The sequence below is a fragment of the Gopherus flavomarginatus genome, chromosome 9, assembly GCF_025201925.1.
Source record: "Gopherus flavomarginatus isolate rGopFla2 chromosome 9, rGopFla2.mat.asm, whole genome shotgun sequence".
In the NCBI taxonomy this organism is placed as follows: domain Eukaryota; kingdom Metazoa; phylum Chordata; order Testudines; family Testudinidae; genus Gopherus; species Gopherus flavomarginatus.
Genome location: NC_066625.1, coordinates 33,206,387 through 33,231,450, shown reverse-complemented (window position 1 = coordinate 33,231,450; position 25,064 = coordinate 33,206,387). Strand labels below are relative to the sequence as shown.

The 25,064-nt window shown below is 48.7% G+C and overlaps 1 protein-coding gene across 3 annotated transcripts in view; it reads left to right on the top strand.

Moving 5' to 3' along the window:
• The window catches only part of MGRN1 (mahogunin ring finger 1), a 120,615-nt gene that overhangs the window by 70,983 nt on the left and 24,568 nt on the right, over positions 1-25,064 (top strand). For all 3 annotated transcript variants that reach the window (XM_050968233.1, XM_050968235.1, XM_050968234.1), the window contains exons 6-9: positions 340-406; positions 4,517-4,569; positions 15,625-15,672; positions 23,900-23,968. In XM_050968233.1, coding sequence (XP_050824190.1) covers positions 340-406; positions 4,517-4,569; positions 15,625-15,672; positions 23,900-23,968 — 237 coding nt within the window. The remainder of the gene's footprint in view (positions 1-339; positions 407-4,516; positions 4,570-15,624; positions 15,673-23,899; positions 23,969-25,064) is intronic.

Here is a 25,064-nt window from a genome sequence, read left to right as displayed (position 1 = left end):
AGTATTCATTGAAAGTGAGGATTGACAGCCCTTCGGAATGATGTCCTCTCTCCACAGAACAAGTACAGCACAGGAGGTGCCCAGGGAGACGTCCCCCTATACTACCCTACCAGAGTGCCTCTGCTCTACTCTGGCAGCCCCACCCCCTAAAGCTGGGAGGGGAGCTCAGCCACCCAGGCCTAGCAAAGAATCATCATTTTTTGTGGGCCATGCTCTGTATCCCGGTACAATTCCCATAGCCAGCCACCAGTCTTAAGCCTTACTTTTCAATCTGTCCTGATGTTGGCTTAACATGGGCTTTGGCTCTCATTGTTGAAACCCTCTTTTCTTTCTTCTCAGCTGAACTTTGATTTGGATCGTGGTGTGTTCCCTGTAGTGATCCAAGCCGTAGTGGATGAAGGGGATGGTAAGCTAGATGCTTTTTCATTGATTGGTTGTTTCACCAAGCTCCTTGTAGGCTTTGTCTGCACTGTGAGCTCAAAGGTTGAGTCCCCTTCTCACATACACATACACTAGCTCTCATCAAGTTACCCTGAGCATACATAGCAGTGTAGCCACAGTAACACAAGGGGTGTCAGCAGCCGCATGGCTGAGCCGTGCCGAGTACATACCCACCAGTTTCGGGGGGGGGGGGGGGGTTTGGACTCAGCATGACTCAGCCATGCCTCCACCACCAATACCCATGCTTCTGCAGCTACCCTGCTCTTTATACTTGTGCTAGCTCCAGCATGAGAATATGTACATAAGCGGGGAATCACACCCTTGGCTTGCAGTGTAGAGATAGCTGTAGAGGGCTGCTACCCCCAAACACATGCTTCCTGCAGGGTGGGGCTTAATGACTCCATGTGTTTAAAATGTTTCAGGCATGTGACTTAAACATCCGTGGGAAAGGGGCCCAGGTAACAGTCAAATCTGCCTTTTACGCTCAGATTTCATTTGGAGAGGAAGATTGATCTTGTGGCTAAAGCACTGGCTAGGTCAGATCTTGGTTCAGTTCCTGGCTGTGCCACAGACTGTGGTGTGACCTGGGGCAAGTCCCTTCATCCCGCTGCGCCTCAGTTCCCATCTGTAAAATGGGGATAGTAATACTTGCCCTTTGTGTGGTCAGACTGCAAGTCCTCTGGCTATGTGTACGTGCAGTGTCTAAAACAGGTAAGCCCTGATCTGGGTGAAACCTTTAGGTGCTGTTATAATAATGTTAATGTTTCCAAGCTGTTCAAATCACTGTTAAATCAAACTTTTTTAACAGTGAAACCTAACTTTGAATGTTGAAAGTCTCTGGCTAATTTAATGGGCAGCTGAATTCTTTCGGCCCTACTTGACAATCAGCCAGAGCAGCTTTTTATTTGTTGTTTTTTAATACATTCTCCCATTTAAAAACATTCATTGCTATTTTTTTGACGCAGTGCTAGCTAATAGATATAATGTCTAGACTGCCATTCATGTTGCATGAGGTTTGTTTCTCTGCAGGCTGTTTGTGTGGCTACCACTCCTTCTGAATGTCAGCAGATAATGGGAGACATTTTGGTTACCTTTGTCCTAAATGCAGTCCTTTCCCTATTGAAGTCAATGGGGCCAGGATTTCACCCTAGCTTTTTTTAATACTGTCTTCCGAAACAGAGACAAAGAGATTATTTACAGTAACTCCATTTCCAGCACAGACATTGCAGCGTTGTGCTAGGGCATGGGAACCAGAAACGTGAAATTGTCCAGAAACTGATGTCAAGCAAAACTAGTTGAGAAAAATCCCCAAATATGACGCAACATAAAGTTGAGCAATCAGGCGTAATACAGTATGAAGGAAAGGTGTTGTAAAATATTTGCAGTTGTAATAATCTAAGGTGCTGTCAGTAACACTGGTAAAGAAGTTTGGTTTTTTTTATAATGAAAGACACTTTTACATTTGTCTGGGGAGTGCTTTGACAATATACTTGTATACTGTAGTGATGCATACATATAAAAATGCCTGTTGTGACCAGATAAATAGAACAAGAAGAGATGAGGACTAAGGAAGCAAGCATACAGCTGTGTGCATACTGCAGTGCCTCTTAGTCAATAGTGCACTCTCATTTGATTTAATAAACTCTGTAAATCTGTCCTAATAACCTAGACAGGCAATGGCTTTTAAATCCCCTCCTGGGAAAAACATCAACGCACACAGTATATGACACTTCAAAGGGATCTGAGAAAATCTGATGTGCCCTTTTCTTTCCTTTTAATGAATGAAAGAGCGGTGTTCTGATTGCCTGGTAAATTATAGGCCTGTGCATTTAATAAAATTGAACTGCAAATGAAAAGAGCAATCAGCCAAATGCTTTGTCTGTCTGAAAGCTGCCAGGAGATGCCTCCTTTCTGTGCAGAACTGAGAGTATAAAGCTACTGGGCTGGAACTGGAACTGCTCTAAGTTTAAAAGCCTTAAAGGAGGGGAGATTTCTGTGCAACGTGTGACTGCCTAGTTCTGACTTTGCAAGCTGCCTGAACGAAAAAGCATAGTTTCCGTTCAGCTTCTCAGATCTCTAATTTGGCTTTAAAATGGCTTATGAGAGAGCTAAAGTTAATTCCATTGCTCAGACTAAAATTTATGCTGGCTTGGTTGCAGAAAAATCTCCTGGAACTTGTTTCCCCCTCACTGATAGCAGGGAGGGATCAGCCCTCCTGGCCCCCCATACACACATTGTTATCTTTGCCAACTGTGCTTTACCTGCTAAGACTCTTCGTGAGAGCTCGGTGTGTCCCCAATCACTCTTGCAGGGGGAGTCCATAGTTTCTCCTCCCACATGTTGCTTTTTTAAGCCAGAATCAAATGAATGGGTCGCCTTGTCGTTTATGCCTTTTGGGGCTGCAAAGGAACTACTGAGCTCCCTTCCCTTGGGAAGCTCAGTTGTTTCCTTCTGCTGTTGCTAGCCTGGGAGCTGGCAGGAGCGGCACCAGGGTTTCTGATGCCCTAGGCGGACAGCCATTTCGCCGCCCCCTGCGGCGGACCTACCGCAGTCATGCCGGCGGACGGTCCGCTGCTGGAAGGGCTCTGGTGGAGCTGCTGCAGTGATGCTGGCGGGCGGTCCGCTGGTCTAAAGGTTCCGGTGGACCTGCCGCAGGCATGACTGCGGTAGGTCCGCCGGAGCCTTTAGACCAGCGCACCGTCCGCCAAAATGACTGCGGCAGCTCCACTGGAGCCTTTTCAGCAGCAGACCGTCTGCCGGCATCACTGCGGTAGGTCCACCGGACCCGCGTGCCCCCCCCTCGGCAAAATAGCGCCCCCCCCCCAAAAAAATTCTGGCGCCCTAGGCCATTGCCTAGGTCGCCTAAATGGTAGCGCTGGCCCTGGGAGCTGGTCACTCAGAACATTCCCTGCCTCCCTAGCTAGTTGGCATGTGTTGGTGTGAGTAGAACCAAAGGCAGTTATACCCCTTTTCTTGCCTTGTCACTCCTCCAGACTCTCATCCGAGGCTGTGCATGTACTTGCCGGTTAATCCTCCCAGAACCTCTGAGGTAGGGAAGTGGTATCCCCAGTTTTCATAGGAGAAAACTGAGGCATCAAGGGAAAGTGGTCATAGGAATCAGTGCTGGGAGCAAGCTCAGGAATCGTGACTCCTAAAACACACTATCTTTGCCCGGCAAATGAGTGTTGATGGAGCCATACATACAGTGCTGGAAGCTTCACCAGTTGCTTTTGAGCTCTCCTGGAAGAATGAGGAGACCTCCAATTGGGAAGGGGCCAAACGTGATATCTGTTTTGGGGAAGGAGGACAGAAGGGACCAAAAAATGAAACCAAAATGTTTATGTCCGTACTAGATAAACTGCTGGTACAATTAATAAGTGCATTGGGAATCCCTAGGACTAGAGTAAAATAAGGCAATAAACATTGAGGATTTGCCAGCTGTAGATAAACCAGCCTGATGTGTCTCTTTGCGAGGATGACAAGCTTAGGGAGTAAAAGGAACCCAGCAGGCTTTCCGCTCCCACTGCTTTGGTTCACTGGTGTCTGTAAAGGTGAAGCTGGATTGTATGGAACAACTGTGAGAGATGCAGCTGGTAAAATGGATCTGAGTGGTCAGTGGTTCACAGGCTGTCTGCAGGGTGGAGGCGCCATTTGGCCCTACAGGGCTGTTCTCTGGGCCCAAGTGTTTACCATTCTCCAGGGGCTAATATGGAGAAGCCACTAACTGAATTCCTGGACAGTAGAAACTGGGAGAGCTCTTGACGCTGCAGACAAAGATTTAAATGCAGCATGGGCCAGTTAAAGCGGGAAATGGGATGGAATTCAACTTGTGTGCAGCAGCTGGATTCCCAGTCATAATTACCTGGGCTGTTTCATTCTTCATGCTGAACCACTTCTCCCCAACATGCTCCAAACCATAAGGGGATTGGCCTTACAGAGCAATAGCCATGAAATCCCCCTCCCCAGAAAAATGAGGGTGAAAAGCATAACCCTCGTTCTATTCCTTCTGTGTGTGGTGGGCTTAGAGGTGCTGACCTTGTTCAAGATTTTAACCAATGTTGTTCTCTCTTTCTAGTGGTGGTTGAAGTTACTGGCCATGCTCATGTTCTCCTGGCTGCATTTGAAAAGGTAAATGAGTCCTGCCATTCTGCTTCCTTTCCTGTGTCCACATAGCCACGTGGATGGAAGTGTCCATGGTACAGACTGTCTGTCTTTTGTTCTGTTTGCACAGCTCCTACTTTGCACAGTGGGCTCCTGGTCCAGGACTGGGGCTCCCGGACGCTACCATAATATGTAACATACAGGTGTATTCAGTACATAGAGTTATGGTGGTCAACCAGACAATTGTAGGCAACATCTCCTGGCCCCCTGAGGATTGGAATGATTCCAGCATCCAGATGTTTAAATGCGGTGGTGTTTAGACAAAAGAAGTCTGTCATGGGAGTATGGTCAGAGCCTTAAGATCCATCCGTCTGCAGGACCAGATCTGCTATATGACTCTTTGGTCTGAGACTAAATCCTGTTACAGACTGGTGCTACGTCATATGTGAAGACCAGGGCTCTCAGTGTTTGGGATCATGGTAATAGTAGCTTATTCCCAGCCAGAGGGCAAGCCTAAACCATGGTATATTACAGGGAACTCTTCTGTGTGGATAGGTCCTTGTATTGAGTGCGTCTCCCCCTGCGGCAGGCAGATTCTGATAGCAGTGCAGCTACTGCTGCTCCATGCTGCCGCTGTTAAGGCCTCTTAGTGAGAATACTGAGGTTGTTCAGGGAGTGCAGTGATGCAAGCTGCTCTTGAGGGTGAGGCAGGAGGAGCTGGGAGAGCAGTCAGAGGGAGCAGCATGTTTGCTTTTCTTTTTCTGAGCCCTGGGGGGGGGGCCTCCGTTGGGTGGAGAGAGCACAGCTGGGGGTGCCATCTGCCAGCTAGGGAACTATTAGCACAAGGAAAAGGGCAGCTCTCATCTCCCCTGGGAATTCCCTCCTGCCCCTTCCCTAAATTCTCCTGGAAGCAGGAAGAGCAAACTTGCTCTCTCCCAGTATATCTGGCCCTGCCCATACTGTGAATTGGGCAAGAGGAGGGCAGGTATTGAAGCATGCGATGGTCAGAGCTAGGCTGTTGCCTGCAGGAGGAAGTCCTCTAGGTGACCCTTTGGGACTATGACGAGATTACGGGAAGGATCAGACCCTTGTTCCATGTGAGACAAAAGTGAGTGATGTTGCATGGTGCCCGGTGAATTAACATCTGTAGCCAGAGCGTTCCCTGCTCCCCAAAGACCCTTTGTTATTCCCCTCGCTGCCGCCTTTGTGCCCTCTTGGCAGTAGCTAGAGCCAAATCCACTGCCAGTGTAATTTGTATGCAGGACAGTGAGAGGGATGGGGTTTGTCTCACCACTATCCGCTCGAGAAGACCGAGCTCCCCACTCTTGCATAGCGCCCAGCCTCCTGTGGTTACGGAGCTGGAGTCCTGAAATGAACCTGGCTCTGCATTCCTGGCATCATATTCTAGCACCATGTGGCCAGCCTTTATTATAAACACTTCTTATAGACATCTGTTCCCCGGGGCCTCTGGCTGATGGAGCAAAGTTTTGTCTCCTGAGCTGTGAGAATTGGCACCTCACTGTGACTGATACCGGAAGGTGCAACATTCCATGGTGCATGTTAATTCTGTTAGAAATCATTAGTGCTGCTGTGATAGTTTCCATTTCAATAGCACTTTCTGCCCCAGAGTCCAACGCTCTGGATGCACAGTGACACTGACACTCAGCTCACTCTGGGAGAGAGGCAGACCCAGTACCCAGGCGGTATGTTGCACGGTGGGGAGGAGCTGAAATTTAGCAATGATCTTGTCCCCCAACAAAGTGGCCCACAGGCTGCTTACTCTCCAGGCAAGGCAGAAAGGATCTCGGGGATCTGAGCCCTCCTGGAATTTTCTCAGCTTCAGAAGATCCAAAGACCAAACCTGTAATTCCAAGGAGTCTGGGTGCTTTTGACCTGATGCATAGAACACCGAGATCTCCAGCTATTGTAACGTGGAGGTCCATGGGGTTTCGGCTGAAGGGGACACATGCCAAGCGCACCTTCTGCCAGGTGGAGATGAGTGACTCCCTAATATTCAGAGAGTGGAGCAGGATGCTCAGCAAAACTCAAAGGCACCTAAAGCTGCCTGGGACATTGCATCAGTGGTGCTGCGCTCAGTCCAGTGCCCAGACCTCTTGAGTACCCCATGTTTGAGCACAAGGACTGAGAGTGCACCATCATTCCTCTTCACTCCCGAGCTGCTCTGTGCTTGCTAGCCCACCAGTTGGGCATCACCACTCTTGGTGCAGCCTGCTCTGGGTATTGGTGGTTTTCCTGGACAGTCCTGAGTGCCTCCTGGCAGACTTGGCTGCCAGACTGCTTCAGGGAGCATTGCACAGCAGCCCCTGCCTTCAGTCCAGCCAATGTGGAATGGAGGATGGAGTCCCAGGGCAATAGGGAGTCTGTGATCACTGCATGGGGCTCCTCTCATGCTGTGGAGGGGCTGATGGTCCAGCTGATTCTAGACTGGGGGTGGGACACACCCATGGCTCCTTCTCCTAAACCATACCCCCTCATCTTCCTGCCCCCATAGCTGGCCCTTGGTTTCCTGTGTCTTCTTAAATGTCACTTTAAAGGCTAAATGCAGACCAGCCCTCCCCTGTTGGGCCTGGGACAGTCAGGCAGGACACCTCCTTCTTTGGGGAGCCTCCCACGTCCTGACTATATTACGAGGGACCAGCTTATCTCCTTTATTTCCTTGTTTGGCCCCCTATGTCCTGGGTTACTGGCGGGCATGGAGGCTTATTCTTTGCCTGGTGTTTTGGGAGCACGGTGGTGGGGGAGTTGGCCTGATCTATGGCCCTGTGTGAGATGTTGCAGTGCAGGAGGGTTGAAAGAGGGTCAGGCTGGGGGCAGGTGGAAGGGGGGATGCAGTGAAGAGGAGTAGCTGGTTCCCTGTTTGCAGGCTGAAGAGCACTGTTGCCTGCACCTTGCCAGCAGGCAACTTGGTAGTGAGTGGCGGACTGTGGGAGCTGTACAATTTTAACGTCAGGGTGTTTTATAGACAGGGGTTCTTTATCAGTCCATTCACTGAGCAATGTGTATATCCCCAGGGTCAGCCTTGGCCTCCCTCAGATTGCTCATGCAGCAGGCCGGGTCTCTAGGTGGCCTTGCATGGAATTCAAGTTGCTGGCTGATGCCATTTGGGTCCTGCAATGGCAATTTCCAGAGCATGGTACCTACTGCTGAGCAAATGGAGGGAGCAGCTAGGACCCTTCACCAGAGGGCTAAGCAGCCTGGAGCCTTGGTGGGAGATGGGGGAGAGTGTCAAGGGAGCCATGGAATCGGGATATGGTCCCTTGATTTTGCTTGATGGGATTGTGATGCAGTGATGAGTGATGCGTGTTTGTAACCTGAGAGAACATCCTGCCATGATTCTGTCATGGCTCCGAAACTCTGCTCGGAAGGCTGAGCTATCCCACTGCAGTCTGAGCAGAGAGCTCGTGAGGTGCAATGACCATTAAGGACTTTGGCATCATGGGTGCCAGGTATCAGAGGCTAGGAGAGGTTGAGCCTCCCCAAACAACCCTGCATGGCCCTACCCACACTCCTGCCCCAGATTCCCTCCTGCTTCCCAGCGCTCTGTGGCGCTTTCCCCATGACCGGGGCCTCAGGCTGGGGCTAGTGGGGGCCAGCCTGCAGCCAGGAACTCTGGGTGGCTGGAGCTGGTGCTCACACTGCCCACCTGGTGCTCCAGGCCTGGGGCACTCAGGTGGCCTGGAATGTGTGTGGCCTTTGGGCTCTGGTGGGAGAAGGGCACGGGGCCTCAGGTAGAAGGAGGCTAACCTTCCCGAGCCCACGGTTCACCCACCACCCATGTTTGGCAGGCTAGGGAAGGCAAATCCAAGCATAGGTAGAACATCAGCAAAATGTCTCCTGCAGCCCCCACACTGCTCATAAAAGGAATACAGGCTTCAAGCAACCAGGAAGCTGCACATTTTCTGCTCTACCAGCCACAGCTTTATTCCTTCCAGACAACCTCCATCCCACCCATGCCCCTCCCCCACCTTGTTTGCTTAAATCACATTTACTCTCCTTAGAAAGGTCCTGGGCTGTTTGAAGTGCAGGCCATTAATCCAAAGCAGTTTTGTTTGTTAAGGATCCAGTTACGGCGGGGGTCACCAGAGCAAACGGAGAAGGGTGCTCGCAGAACTCGGACATACCAGCAGGCTTCAGTAATTTGCTGTTTATATATTGGTAAAACAAACATGTAACCTCGGCAGTACGTGTGTAGTCTGCTGGCCTTGCAGCTCTGTTGGAGGAGTAGACTTGGCAGCTTGGTGTCTGACTGGAAAATAGGGCTCTTGAGTCTTTTTGTGTTTCATGTTAACGATGCAGTTCTTTCCTTTTTATGACTCCCTCAGTGAACAGATGTGTGCTTACATATGTACACACCTATCGATCTGCTAGATGTTTCCCAGGGCTGTTAAGTGTCTTGCAGTAAATCTCCTCTCCCATCCCCAAAATATCTCAATCAGCTGCTTCTTTCCTGGGTTGTAACTGACTAGTTGCCCCTTGAGTGTCCCCAGGAACACGGAGGAAATGGAAAAAAAACACGGTGCCTCGGAGTCCCACCTCTAGCTTTCTTTGCATGTAAACTTGTTCCCACTCTAGACATGCCAGCTGGATGAGTTAAATACGGCTCTGCTCTGAAAATGGCATCATGGGGCTCCATGTTAATTGTGTCCATGACTCGAGATCAAATCTACACAGCTGGTAACTAAAGAGATGGCTTTCCTACCAGCCCTGCACACTCCCCTGTGCTCTCTTTGGCTAACTCTTCATCAGCAACAATTTTCCAATGGGATGCTACTGAGATAATTTGGGTGTGGAAGAGCCAGATTAGATTCCAGCTCCCCATCTCAGAGCTGGGCTGGCTTTGGAGCACTCCTCGCAGTAAAACGGAGTAATCTCTTTTAGTGTGTAAAGAGTTCTGGCTCTGAATACCCTCAGGGAGAAGGCTTATTGAGTAAGGCGGGGCTGTTTTGATACGTCCCTTTTCAGGGAAGAAATGCCCTGTAAATTGCTTTTCAGTGGACTTCTTTGCAAGGCTTCCCCTTCCATTTTCAAATATCATCTGCAACAAATGAAGTTTAACACCCTGATTTTCAGTCTTCATAGAATCATAGGGTTGGAAGAGACCTCAGGAGGTCATCTAGTCCAACCGCCTGCTCAAAGCAGGATCAACCGCAACTAAACCATCCTAGCCAGAGCTTTGTCAAGCCAGGCTTTATAAACCTCTAAAGATGGAGATTTCACCACCTCCATAGGTAACCCATTCCAGTGCTTCCCCACCCTCTTAGTGAATTAATGTTTCCTAATATCCAACCTAGACCTCCTCCGCTGCAAGTTGAGACCATTGCTTCTTGTTCTGTCATCTGCCACCACTGCCAAGCTCCATCCTCTTTGGAACCCCCCTTCAGGTAGTTGAAGGTTGCTATCAAATCCCTCCTCACTCTTCTCTTCTGCAGGCTAAATAACCCCAGTTCCCTCAGCCTCCCCTCATAAGTCATGTGCCCCAGCCCACTAATCATTTTTGTTGCCCTCTGCTGGAGTCTCTCTAATTTGTCCACATCCCTTCTGTGGGGGAACCAAAACTAGACACGATATTCCAGGTATTGTCTCACCAGTGCTGAACAGAGTTCCCCAGTTCCTTCCTCCCCCTGTTTTTAAAAGTGTATGGAACTCTTGGAGTGTGCCTGCATGGGACAGTTATTCCAGTAGTAGGTAGAGTGTGAATTTAAACCACTGTAGCTATCCCAGTATAACTCTCCATGTGGACACTCTTATTCTGGTAGGAGTACTTTTTCTGTTTCAATCTGTTGCTCTGGAAGGAGTTTGAACTAAACTGGAACAAAAGCCACTAGCATTCCAGAATAAGTATGTCCGCATCAGGGAGTTATTCCAGTATAGCTACAGCAGTTCAGCTATCGCATTATGATTATACCAGTATAGTTAGAAGTTCCCTGTCAAGCCCTTAGGTAGCAATTGGTGATAAACAAAGCTGTTTGGCTAGAAGGAGAGCATTACCTGTGCTGTTCTTCCTTCAGTCCTGGTTTTCTTCCCTCCCACATTTCTTGTGAGAACCTCCTGCAAAGTTGGACCCATGCTCTGTTTCCTTTGCTGAGAGCCCGGTCCCTTTGTAGTGCTGATTCCTGCGCTGTCCTGGAATTCTCCGGACCCCAGTGAACTGAGACACTTGCTATAGAACATATTAGGCCATGGTCAAGTGAGGGAGTTTGGGCTCTTCTGAAGTGCATCTTAATTGAGGAGAAAATTCAGTGAAAGGGGAGAGTGAGGGATGGCCCAGCCTGGTGGTCCTGAGGTTCTGGGAAACTGCTGCTAATGATCCTGGGCAGTCTCAAGGAAAAGGGTGCTAAAAGCACACAGAGATACCGCTCTTTAACGAGTGTTGGTAGTGATCCCCAGTGCTCAGAGTTCCTTCCATCTACAAACCTCAGCACACTTTGCAGAAACTCATCCAGGCTCATAGCCTCTGGGAGGCAGGTGGGAATTGGTTCCATTTTATGAAGGGAGAAACTGAGGCAGAGAGTGACTCAGTATCTTGCCTATGGTCACACATGATCTGTGGCAAAGCCAGGAGTATGACCCAGCTGTTACAGGTTCGGTCACAGAGACCCCCTTGGGACTGTCTCCTGACGTGCTGAAACTACCTCTGAGCCCGTTTTCCCTGCCAGCTTGGGACTCCAGAACCCTGTCTTGTTGAGCCAGACACGCTACTCCATTGCAAGACAAACCCAGGGTCTGAACCACACCCCCAAAGCTACAGACTTTAACCAAAACTGCTCAGCGGGTTTCCTATCTCCAGCACCCAGACACCCAGTTCCCAATGGGATCCAAACCCCAAATAATTCCGTTTTACTCTGTATAAAGCTTATACAGGGTAAACTCATAAATTGTCCGCCCTCTATAACACTGATAGAGAGATGTGCACAGCTGTTTGCTCCCACAGGTATTAATCACTTACTCTGGGTTTAATAATAAACAAAAATGATTTTATTAAGTATAAAAAGAAGGATTTAAGTGGTTTCAAGAAATAACAGACAGAATAAAGTAAGTTACCAAGCAAAATAAAACAAAACACGCAAGTCTAAGCCTAATACATTTAAGAAACTGATTGCAGGTAAATCTCCTCCTCAGAGATATTCCAGTAAGCTTCTTTCACAGTCTAGACTCCTTCTTAATCTGGGCCCAGTTGTTTCCCCTGGTACAGTTCATGTTAGTTCCAGCTCAGGTGGTAACTAGGGGATTTCTCATGACTGGCAACCCCTTTGTTCTGTTCTACCTCCTTTTATATCTTTGGCACAAAGCAGGAATAACTTTGTCTCTCTGGGTTTCCACCCTTCCTTCTAAATGGAAAAACACCAGGTTTAAGGTGGATTCCAGTTCACGTGTCCTGTGAGACTTCTTTACTCACTGCTGGCACTCATTTATACAGGAAGGTTTACAAGTAAACAGAGCCATTTACAACCAGTTGTCCTAGTTAATGGGAGCCATCAAGATTCCAAGGCACCACTAATGGCCCACGCTTTGCATAGTCATACAAATAGGATGAACACGCTCGGTAGATTATAAACTTTGTAATGGTACCTTACAAGAGACCTCTTGCATAAAGCATGTTCCAGTTACATTATTTTCACATTCCAAGCATATTTTCATAAAGCATATGGAGTGCCACGTCACACCAGCTCTCCTGGTTCCCAGGCCTGTGTTCTCCGCATGCATCCTTCCTTCCAGTGTCATGCCTTACTGTTAGTCTGTAGGCCCTGTAGCATGCTCTTGATGATGACTCTACAGCATGGTGCTCTTTGTGTGGGTGGGTGTGTATGTGTATATATATATAAATAAATAATAGGTGTGTGACTGAACTGGGACCTTCTGGAGTCACTTTCCTACCTCTCTGCTCTCTGACTGGTAAATGTGAAAAGTAAATGTTTCAAAATTCAATATCTGCATATTGCCCTTTGAGAGCATCATTAGGTGACAGACTTCATTAGGGAGCTTATATTCTTTTGTATCTGTTGTTCGAATTCCTCTAGTCTGCCCATCTCTGTTTTGTTCAGACACTTCTAAAGCAAGAAGTGGGATTCAATTTGTCATTGTTGTTGCTGGAGAAAATCTGGGTCTTAGAGAGTGACAAGATAGCCATTCAAGGGCCTTAAAACACATGCTTTGGGCTGTGCGTCTTCATGTTTAAAATCTCTAAAAGAGAAGGGCGCTTTCTGCTTATGTGGGTATCTGTCTGTGAGCCCTGCCCTGCTCTCTTTCCTCTAGGCCAGTGGTTCTCAACCAGGGGTACGCAGAGGTCTTCCAGGAGGTACATCAACTCATCTAGATATTTGCCTAGTTTTACAACAAGCTACGTAAAAAGTACTAGTGAAGTCAGCACAAACTAAAATTGCATACAATGACTTGTTTGTACTGCTCTGTATACTGTCCATTGAAATGTAAGCACAATATTTATATTCCACTTGATTTATTTTATAATGATACGGTAAAAATGAGAAAGTTAGCAATTTTTCAGCAATAAGGTGCTGGGACACTTATATTTTTGTCTGATTTTGTATGCAAGTAGTTTTTAAGTGAGGTGAAACTTGGGGTACTTAAGACAAATCAGACTCCTGAAAGGGGTACAGTAGTCTGGAAAGGTTGAGAGCCGTTGGTCTAGGCCTCACCTTCAACCTGATTGTTATGTGAAGTTGCAGAGGGCATATTGTGGTAGGTGTTGCCCCTTTGATTACCTGACCCCTCTGTCCTGCTGACCTTTTGATGGTAAAATTACAGCTCTGGCTGCTGCCACCAGCCAAGTTCCCGACATGACCCTTGTACGTTTGCCCATTCACATCCATTCTTCTTTCTAGCCCACATCAATTCTCTCACTTGTCATTTTTGCATCCGGAGATGTATTTGTAGAGCCGTTAATTGTTTAACAGGTTTTTAAAAAGCTCCTAGCTTCAAAAATCATTCAGCAGGTTTGCATTTCCATCTAGCACAACCGGGTACTGAGGTGGTAACAGAAGCAGGGTGACGGGAGGTGAGCACCTCCTCAACGGGAGCATTGAGAAAGATGTCACTAGAAATCTGTGGTAGCCTCACAAATAAGTGTTTGATGCCTGCCTCTCCTATGCTCGGGTGTCGATAAGTAGCAGGATAGAAACCATAGTGAAATGTCTGAATTATAAAGTAAGACACACTGAGTTTGCAGGAATTTTTAGCTGAGACTAGCTGCTTGCTCTTCATGCCAGTTCATATATAGAGGCCTTCTTTCTAGCAGCTGACAGACTTAAGAGTTTGTACAAACACAAAACAACAGTGTCATCCCCGTAGGGTAGACAGACCCCGCTGTCATGCTCTGGGGGTGCTACATGGTTGTGCACACACCACATGGAAAACCTGCCAGAGTCACTCGCGCTGCTTCCCAACAAACCCTGACTGTGACAAACCTCTAGCGAGATCAGGGACACCAAAGGCACAGGCAGACGGTCTATTGAGAGAACCCCATTGCTGGTCTGAGTCTAGTCCCAGGGACAGATGCTCCCTTTGTCTTCAGTTAGTTTCCATACGTTACAATAGCAGCTGCAGCAGTGTAGTGGCAGCTTCAGAAATCAGGAAATCACCTACTAGAGAAACCGACTGGGCAAATGTCCCATTTTGGATAAGGTCCCACCCGTGGGACGTTTCTCCAGATCTCCTGGCTTGGTGTGGGAGTCACATGAGAACAGTCTCCTGCACTAGGGTAGCACCTAGTGGGGGCCTGGCAATAGATACATTTTGAAGGGATTCTGACTTTTTGACCCGAGCAGCTTCCTGTGGCTGGGTCCATTATCAATATGCAGATGATGCCCAGGACCTGCTACTGGAGACCCAAATGAACTTGTTTTCAGGATCGTGGTTGAAAGGAAAAGTCAGTCTCTCTGCGTCCCCTTGGGCGGCCTGTGTGGTTTGCTCATGAGGCCACAGGCCAATGTACAAACAACTTCAGTTTAAAAAATATATATATATCTAATAGTTATTTCATTGGCTTCTGTTTTTCAGTGGATGGAGCTGTCTCCTCCTGGTAATTACAGCCCCTTATCTGCGGTGTACTTCCCCAAAGCAGGAGCACATGGTGCTGGACGTATTACCAGTCAGTTTGACATAGTTCCATTGTCCTGCCATACAGAACTGCTTTGGGGAGTGCCAGTGTAAATGATTCTGTTTACTTAGCTTCCTTCCTTCCCTGTAGGTCTGTAAAGGAGACCACACAAGCTGTGTGAAACTCTGCAGGGAAAGTGTTTGTATTTCCTCTTGTCACTAGGTCTCTGGAGATGTTCTTACTCCCTTCACACTCTGTAAGGCAATCCACTTAAAATAACCCAGGTACTAGATAAAACTAATCTCCCTCATCCCACCAGGAGGCCCCTCCTGACTTCACAGCAACCCTTTGGCTTGTGCTCCCAGTGAAAGTAACTTTATCCTTGGATGGCAAACTCCCAAACAGCCCTTTCTGCAATGTGGCTGCTTCCCCAAAGCAAAAGCTATGGCTTTTCTTTTCTTTTCCCCCCTGCTGATGGTAATTTTGGAGCACACGTTGCCTCAATTACAAAATCAAAGGGCTCTGCAGAACATTGAGCCTAGCTGTGGCTGAAGGGTCTTGTGCTGGGAAGCTGGAGTAGATTCTGTTCTGGTCTAGCTTTTACAGTCGATTAAGTAAGCGAGGCCCATTAGCGTGGTAGCAGTAACTAAGTTTGCAGTCACAGGAGCACATGGTGACCATCTGTAAGTCCGATCTGACTCTCTGCCACATGCTCTGTGTGTCTGGCAAATGCTGGGAAAACCACAGCTCTGCCTGGTTGTGGGATGAGGCCCCTAGTCCTGTAAAGCTTCAAGTGACACTTGCAGATAGATAAAGTAAGGTCTAGTCCTGGTGCAGCATTGAAGGATTGTCTACACAGGGAAGAAGCTCTCAGGACCTGGGATGCACTAGCTACTATGCACTCATTCTCTGTGTGGACACACTAATTGTGCATTGAGTGTCTTTGCATTTTGCTTTGGTTGTTTCCGTATAGTCTGTTTAACTTCTCTGTTTTATCTCCCCACCAGCACGTGGACGGCAGCTTCTCTGTGAAGCCATTAAAACAGAAGCAAATTGTAAGTATATGATCCTTGTTTATATAATTTACAGAAAAAAAAATGTGCTGGGTAAAGATGTTTGCTGCCATCCCAGAGATGCCCACATGTGCCCAACGGGCAGCTGCTTTGGCAGATAGCCAGGAGCCCAAGGGCTGCACCTCATTTGTCTGGATTAAGGAGCAGATTATAGCCTTCCTCTTCTTTATTGTGCAAGTGGGGCCTGTGCAGCCAAAAGGTGCCAGCATTGTGCTGTGGGACCTATAGTGTCACCGGGCAGCACCTTTTGTACTGGCTTAAGTGGTGCATTGTGTTTAGATCAACATCTGTCATTCTGTGCTCCTGGGTCTCCATATCAGACTTAGGCATATCAAAGTGGTAAGTGCCTTAGAAATATCTATTGTCCTGATGTCTTCACTAAACTATATCAACATCAGTTTGAGGCCTATCTGAATTGCATCATTGCTGGATGTGTCGGGCAGCACAAACACCACCTGCTCAGAATCTACTCTGTGTCCCTTCAGCTCTGTTCTGTGAGAGAGGTTCTAGAAGTCTAACTGGGTGGACCATTTTTTGGCCATCCCAGTGTTAGCTACCTCCCCAGAACTGTTAGCTCTTTCCCTTGCACAGCTGCGTGTCTTAGCTAATTGCAGAGATCTCTGTACTTGTTTTCTCCCTGCACAATGTGTCAAGTGTCCTTATTCACTGAGGAAAGGAAAGTCTTTTTCTGGTGATAGTCTAGAAACAGCTGGGGTGACAGGAGCAGTCCAAGGAGATCTAAATGGAGGGTGCTTGATCCACAGGCAGCTAAAAGGAAACCTGGGAACAACTGCAAGAAAGCAGAGATAGAAGAGCTGTTAACTCACCTGATCCATCCTCCTGCCAGTGCAGAGGGGCTTGAGAGAGATGGCATGGCTGTTGCCTAGCCAGAACGAGCAACAGTGAAGCCATCATATAATTCCAAGCAGAGTTGAAGGGAATATCCTGAGAGCTGGAAGACTCACAAGACACCGAGGTTCCCAAGGAATTCAGACTTTGGGGGAGACATTTGACGTGATCTCTCTGCCAGGCGTAAGGTGAGGTGGCTTGGGGGCACCTGCAGTGCGCAGGGCCTTGAAGAAGATGCAGCCACGGATGTACAGCTGAGGTAACGGAAGAGCAGGCTGTGGTGAATGCAGGGGCTATTCAATCTGATCCAGAAGCAGACTGGGCATGTGCAGTTTCCACTCATACCCTTGCTGGAAGACCATTCTAAACTGGTTATATGATATTTTTACAGGTGGTCCCTTCCCTCGTGGGAATTTGTCTGAGCTCACTGTGACATGAGCTGGTGATCTCATCAGGTCTGCTCGGCAGGGAGGAATTAGTCCAGCACGTCTCATGCTGAGGACCGGAGGCACCAGTGATGTGGAGTTTAAAAAGAGCAGCAGTTTATTTACAGTTAGACTTCTTTGTAGCATAGCAACAGGATTGATAGCATGGCAAAAACCCAGCCTGATCGTCTTCCCCTCCTCCCTCATGTCGCCATTGGCAGCCTCGCTTCCCTTCCCATGGCCAAAGCTTGCAGAGTTGGTGTCAAGTCTGAGTTGGCCTTTTCTCTTCCCGTCCAGGCCCTTCCTAAATCCTGCTGTTGCGTTCTTTGCATTTTGGAAACTCGTTCCTTCCTCTCTATCCCCACTACCAAATTCATCCATTCTGTGGCACCCTGACTGATGACCACCTTGACTCTATGACGTGTATTGCAGTTGCGCCTAGGAGCTAAAGTCATGGCCCAGGACCCCATTGTATTAGACACTGAACAAAGACTTCTGCACCCACCCGTTTCTCTCCTCTTCCCTGTTCCAGTCCACCCACAGTGCAACTGCCCATCTCCTCCTTTCCCACCACCTTAATCATGTCTCCCTCTTCTTTGCACCTCACTCAGCGCTCCCCAAGACTTTGAGTGCCAGGGCTTGCTCTTCCCTGGAAGATGTGTGCCTTATTTCTAACGTGAATATATTCAGTTTTTGGATGAAGCTGCATTTTCCCTGTGCTGCTTTAGAGAGAGCATTGCCTGCCAGAGCACTTTGTCCTGATGGGCTGATAGAACTCGGTGGGTGGGGGAGGTTTAAAAACCATGCCTCTCTGGAGCTTTTAGGTAGTGCTTTTAGGTAGGAAAAAAAATAGCAAGGTAAAAAACCCCTAAAACATGAGATGATATGATGCCTTGGTTTGATGTGGACGTCATTAATAAGTTGCTGTTCTGGTTGGTCTTTTAGTAGTGGAGTCTATCTTTGATCTGTGATAATCATAATACTTAATAAGGGACATTTTCCCAGCGCTGTGCAAACAGTAACTCAGTTTGCTCGCCTGTTTCTACAGCCGGTGATCTAATTTCTGCACCTGTCATTTGTTCTCGGTAAATACTGTTATTGCCGTGGCGCATCTGATGCAGCTGGCTGGGCTGTTGTCTTTATTCACTAACTGCATCCTCTCTGGGCTGAGTTGTCTCCCAGTTGCTTCTTCAAGACTTGCACAAAGGATGAAATCTATCATAGCCCTTCTCTAATATAGCCATGTTAAATTTTGCTTTAGGCTGAAACTTGGGGGCGAGGGAGAAGGCTTGCTATGGAAACTGAGTTATTCAGGCAATTGGAATGGGACATGAAGCCTTACACTTCTGTTAATCCACAGCAAGAGGAGCAGCCGCACAACCTGGAGGGGGTCACCTGTACGGGAGAGAAGGGAGCTCCGTCTGACTCATTTCAATCCCGGTGTCTCTCCAAAGGTTCCAACAAAGGGGAGCAAATAGTGTAAAGAAAAATATAGGCTCCACACCAGGAAACTTTGCAAATACAAAAGGCAGTTAAACTATGGCTACTTAGAAACAGCTGTTCTCAATAAACTTCTGACTCTGGAACTGATCTTGGAAACTTGTTGTCAAATAAGTCTCCTCTACTGTTCATATCAGAGCTGGCCCATTTTGCCTCTGTAGCTGCAGCCAGGAGGGAGTTAGTGGCTTAGACCAGTACTGCTGGGGATATAGGCTGAAAGTGGTATCTTGTTAACTTCAGCCTGGTCTACACTAAAGTTAGGTTGACCCACCTACAGCCCTCGGAGTTTGAAAAATCCACACCTCTAAGTGATATAGTTAAACCAACCTACCCCCTGGTTTAGACAGTGCTTGGTAAACAGAATAATTCTTCCATCGACCTAGCTATTCCCTGTCAGGGCGGTGGATTACCTACGCTGATGGGAGGACGCCTTCTGTCGATGTAGGTAATGTCTACAGCAGCGCAGTTGCAGTGTTTCAAGTGTAGATGAGCCCTTAGAAGAGCTTTCCAGAGTCAAAGCAGTGTGAAAAGTGTCTCAAGCCTCCTGCTGTGGGACATCTACACAGCCAGAGTTGCTCTCTCTAGTTCAAGCTTCTGTAAACGTACTCATCTAAGAACTCAAGCAGTGGGGAAATGCATTCATCTGCAGTAGGCCACAATGAGGGGTGAATTGCTCATGTTCACCATAGCCCATACTCTTCTTTAGGCTATTGGGGATTCAGAGAGTTTAAAGCCAGAAGGGACCATCTTATCTGACATCCTGTGTATCATAGGCCACCAACATCATCCACTTACCCCTGCATTGAGCCCAATAACTTGTGTTTGGCTAAAGCATATCTTCCAGCAAGGCAGCCAGCACTGATCTGAAGACATCAGGAGATGGAGAATCCACCATTTCCCTTGGTTGTTTGTTCCAAAGGTCAATCATCTGCACTCTTAAAAATATGTGCCTTATTTCTCATTGAATACGTCAGGCTTCAGCTTTGAGCCTCTGGATCTTGTTCTGCCGTTCTCTGCTAGATTCAAGAGCCCTTCGATACCTGGTATTTTCTCCATATGAAGGTACTTAGACCCTGTAACAAAGTCACCTCCCAGTCTCCTTTTGGATGAACTAAACAGATTGAGTTCTGTATGCCTCTCACTGTAAGGCATTTTTTGCAGTTCTCAAATCATTTTACACCCTGGCCAGTTTTTCAACGTCCTTTTTAAAATATAGAGACCAGAACTGGGCACAGTATTGCAGCATTGGTCTTGCCAGTGCCATACAGAGTTAAAATCACATCCTGCTTGTACTCACTGCTCCCTAGTCTACATATCCAAGGATCACATTAGCTCCTTTAGCTGCAGCATTGCACTGGGTTTTCATGTTCAAGTGCTTGTCCACTCTGACCCCTAAATCCTTTTCAGTGTTCCTGCTTTCCAGAATACAGTCCCCCATTTAGAAGGTCTGGCCTGCATTCCTCGTTGCTAGATGTCTTTGCATTTGGCTGTATTAAAATTCGGTCTCTGCTCCGGTTGTGGAGCTTCCATTAATAGGTTCAAGATATGGAGCAAGAGAATTCAGCCCAGAAAACAAACTGGCATGTAAAGTAAAGCCCAGAAAGGGATTATTCCCAATGGTCATTGTTCAGAATTTGAGAACTCCCAGGCAGTATAGAATGTAGAGAATGCCTACAGGCTGCCCTGCGGCTGTGAAATCACAGTGTCTCCTCTTCAGGGTTGGTTTTGTTTGCGGTTTTTTTTAAAGCAAGAAGAAATGTTGCATTTACAAGCTCACAAAAACAGCCTGTTCTTCTTGCCAAGTTTGCTGATGGCAGAGCATTGGCCCACATGGCAATGATCTATTCAAATAAATGCAGGTTACTGCACAGACTTGCATTACATGTGCGTGGTTCTCCCTTAATACTTTAGCCTGCTGAAATGGAGAGCTGTTTCCTTTTAACTGGCCGCCAATACAGTTCTCAGCCTACCACAATATGGTGAGCCCATTACTGCTGTGAAATAATGTGTATTTGTCTGTCTCTCTTTGCTGGCACAGTTCTCTGCCTTCCTAATTGTCCCTTCCTCTTCAGCTCATAAAATCTAGGAGTTAAACAGTCCCTCCCGTAATGTTCCCAGGTTTTTAAAATAGACTCGTAAGCTGTTCCTACAAGAACACAGAGTACTGCAGAAACTAACGTGGCATTAGTCTATTCCCTATGTGTGTAGAATGAGCTGAAAAATAGTGGAGTGAGGTGTGTGTATATTAATGTAAACTTTTCTCCTACCGTCATTAGACTTCTTTCCTTCCCTCTCTACCATTGTAACCATCTGTTACTCACTGAGATCTTCTGGCTGCCCAGTGCTGTAAGCCCTTTGGTAGTAGAAGGGCTGGAGCTAATGATCTGAGCTGAGTTTCTCTTTGCTAGATTGGGTGTATTGCACTAATTAATACCTGAAGGTCTCTCTAGCAGGAGTTGCATTCTACCTTGGTGGAAGAGCGGATTTCCCAATCGAATGGCCCTCGTATATTTCTTACTTGCGTGTGATCCTACGTTCTATTTTAGAGACCTTTCAATAAAGGGAACACATCACCCTGGTTAGATTCCAATGCCCACGCTTCCTTCCGTCGGCGACCTCGGAGCTGACCCCCTCTGCACATTTTGATCACCCAAGGAGTCAGGAGGATGGAACAAGGCCCTCTTTGAAATGTCCAGCTATAAATGCTCTGCTCCCACACAATAATTCTAAAACTCCCCAGCCTGTAGCTGGGAGACACTGCGGAGGATTTCACTCCAAAGTCCAACCACTGACCTCATTGCCTTGAAATGCAGCTCCAGCATGGATGTAGGCTCCATGCTGAGTTCAGCAGGGAGACCCTGGAATTAAGCTGCTGGTTCATGAGTCAGAGCATTTTAAACTGGCAAGTGGGGTGGATATAATTAGGCTTGGCCTGCATCGTCTGTGTGTGGTGCTTCGTGCAGCACTGAAGCTCTTATTCACAGACACAGCCCTTCAAACAACCAAGTTCTTGTTATTGGCTGAAGGTGCAAAACTCAACTGGCCAACTGGCGGGAGAGTTCGAGTGTCTGATTCCAGGTGGCTTTGCAGTGTAGTGGCAGAGGGTCAGTTTTGGGATATGCAGTAAAACATTTCCATGTCCCATCTTCAGGACGTCACTCTGGACAGTACTGAGGGTCGCCCTACCATTTCGCCCACTTCCCGGGCTTTTCACTGGGTGGATCCAGGAGAGATTTGCTTTTTGGTGGAGTTCACTATATAGCGTCTGCAACGAAGTGCAGTGATAAATGGTTGTGTCCGCTACCTTGGCGCTTCAGTGCATAGAAAGCTCAGGTGAGATTAGCACTGCACCTGCCAGCGCAGCCGCCCCAGCCGTCCTCTGTAAAAGCACCTGCTGGCAAGTCCCCTGTCTGCTCTGAGCACTGAGCCCTTCTTCCTCTCCTTAGTTTTCAGCATCTCCCCCTCAACCCTTTCCTAGAACAGAAGAAAAGATCCTGTGCGCTGTCTTACCCCAGGTGTCTCCTGATGCAGTGGGAGACCCCTGCCTTGCCACATCTCTCCAGTGTGAGAAAGCATAACCTCAGAAGCCGTCCCCCAGTGGGAATTGCACCTATAACCTAGTTACTACATGCACACAAGCTCTAGGCCAAGGCATCACCACACTAGCTGCTGATCCTGGTTCTCCATGGATTTTCATGTGGAGAGGCACTAAGCTGGGCACATGGCAAGGCCAAGGGTGCGTAGCAGCTGCAGTACAGTCCATACCCAGTTATTGCAATTTGCCAGCTGTGCCTCTTTGCGCTTGCACATGCCATCCCAGTAATTATCCATGTACAGTCCTAAAGTGGAGCCACAGCAAGGGCTCGAGCACTTCTCTAGGTAAATTCTTAACAGAACGCACAGCGCTCACGGAGTGCTCACTCTCCCAGGAGCCTGACCCTCTGAAGTAACTTTCGCATATGGAACCATTTCTCAGTCTCTGTTGACTCATGTGTATCTGCACACAGAACACCACATGCTGGTAACGCGTATTGGGGAAACTTGGCTGCCACAGTGTAGAAGTGAGGCCTGCTGCTGCTGTGTTTGTCCAACCTTTCCTATATGGAACTGAGCAGGCGGGTCTGAATTTCAGTATGGCCATCCATGATTAAAGCTAAGCCATCAAGAGGGGCCAGGTCCTGCAGCACCCACTGAAGCCAGCAGAAGTTGCAGGTTTCTGATTTAGGCCTGCTATGAGCCAAGTGCGTTTTGAAGTGCAGTATTATCAGTTGTGTTTGACGTAACCACTGTTCTATCCCTGCCTCTCAGCCAGTTCTGAAGCCAAGGTGACAGAAGCTCCCTAAAAGTGGAGGGGGCCACTGGTGCCGGAATCGTAGCCCCACTTCCTAGTGCTACTCCGTCCCCAATGCCCTGCCCCTGCCCCAAAGGCCCTGCCCTCACCCAACCTTTTTCCTCAAGACCCTGCCTCCACTCGCTCCTCTCCCCCCCTTCACCTCACTTGCCTTTACCACCAGAAATGGCCCCTTGAGCCCCCCCTCTTCCGACATCCCTCTCTGAAGCCCCCTCCTCAGCATGAAGGTGAAGGGAGGGGCTCTGCTTGGCGATGGCTCATCCACACTCTCTCCTTTGCTGTATAGGCTAGGAGAGGGCAAACTATGGCCTGTGGACCAGATCCAGCCCATCAGGGCTTTCAGTCTGGCCCGCAGAATTGCCAGACCCATGGCGCAGCAGGGCTAAGGCAGGCTCCCTACCTGCCCTGGCCCCATGCTGCTCCCAGAAACGGCTGGCATCATGTCCCTGCGGCCCCTGAGGGAGAGGGGGGGAGGCAGAGGGCTCCGTGCGCCCCGCCCCCCTCCCCCCCTAGGAGCCACTGCTGGACATGTTGGCCACTTCCAGGAGCAGCACAGGGCCAGGGCAGGCAGGGAACCTGCCTTAGCCCCACTGCGCACTGCTGCCACCCCGGAGCCGCTCAAGGTAAGCGGCGCCAGGCTGGAGCCTGCACCCCACACCTCTCCTGCACCCCACACCCCAAACCCCTGCTCTGAGTCCCCTAACCCCCTGCCTTGAGCCCCTGCCACACCCGTCCTGCACCCCAATCCCTACCCTGAGCCCCGTCCCGGACTCTGCATCGCCTCCTGCACCCTAACTCCCTGCCCTGAGCCACTTCCTGCACACCACACCCCTTCCCACAGCCCACACTCCCTCCTGCACCCCAACCCCCTGCCCCAGCCCTACGTTCATGGTTCTGCATACAATTTCACCACCCAGATGTGGCCCTTGGGCCAAAAAGTTTGCCCACCCCTTCCTCAGGCTGTGGCATGGCTCCAGGTGCCAGCCCATTCTCTCCGTTGTTGCCGGTGAAGTAACTAAAATGGAATAAATGTAAATGGAGCAGCTGTGACTCCTAGGCTAAGTGATTTCTCTTTCTTTCCTAGGTGGATCGAGTGAGTTACCTGCTTCAGGAGATCTATGGCATCGAGAATAAAAACAACCAGGAGACAAAGGTACTGGCGCCTAGAAACCCCCTTCTGCAGGCTGAGCCACATGTGGGGCCTGGCTGTGCTGCCAGCCGGACTTGGCTTCTCCTTGGAGTTTGTTTATGGGCTGATACTTTATGTACCGGAGGTGGCGGGGTTTGATCAGAGACTCCTCACAGCCGCTGCCCCTCACTCAGTTCAGGATTGAAATAGGCCATGTAACCTTACGATTAATCATGGCAGGCCAGGCCCTTCTATTGTGATGCCACAGTCAGTGGTGAATTTGTCCCCTTAGGTTTTGTTCGGCAGCCTGAGGATGAGCGCTGTGCCTGACGTTCAAAGGAGCTAGAGGGAGTTAGGCACCAGCTGCTGCTGGGTTTCAGTGGGCCCCTCTCTGCATAGCCCATACCAATAACGATCCATCACGAGAAGAGCCTTGCCGGTCTCAGCTACTGCGCGCTCTGTCTCTGGTGCCCTGCACAGGCTGCTTCCCAGCCCAGAAGTGTCTTCCTTTTCCTCCCCCGGAAGTGGGCCCTTGATCCCACCCCCACCCTACCCTCCGAGATCACTTCTTGCAAATGACTTGTCCATTAGCACGGGGCAGGCTGAGGAGGTCTCTCTCCTCGTGATCTCTGAGGTTTGCTACTGTGGCTGTGCTGTTAGTGTGTGCAGGCTGGCTCCTCACTACCAGGGATTAAGATTCCCCATGTGCCGAACCTGCCAGTGCAGTGCATCCCTTGGGCATAGCCAGGTGTTGGAATGGACTGCTGTTCTCTGCGTGTCCCTGCAGCAGTGGAGGAGTTGACTCTGGGTAGTCTCACTGGTGCCAAAGGGATTATGTGGAAAATGCTTCATCTACAAACATAATCAGCTCCTTCTTGAGAAGACAAGCCTGGAATTTGATCCTGGGTTCTTATTTATTACATGGCCTTGGGCAAGTCATGTAACTTCTCTGAGCCTCAGTTTACCCATCCGTAATGCTGATCTTCCCAGCTCAGGGGACGGGGAGGGGGAGGGGGAGGCTGAGAGTGTTCATCTGTGAAGTGCTCTGCAGATGAGAAGCATGGTGAGTGCCAGGTGTTGGCCTCTACAAATTTGACTGCATTTGTGAGTGCTGTACTCG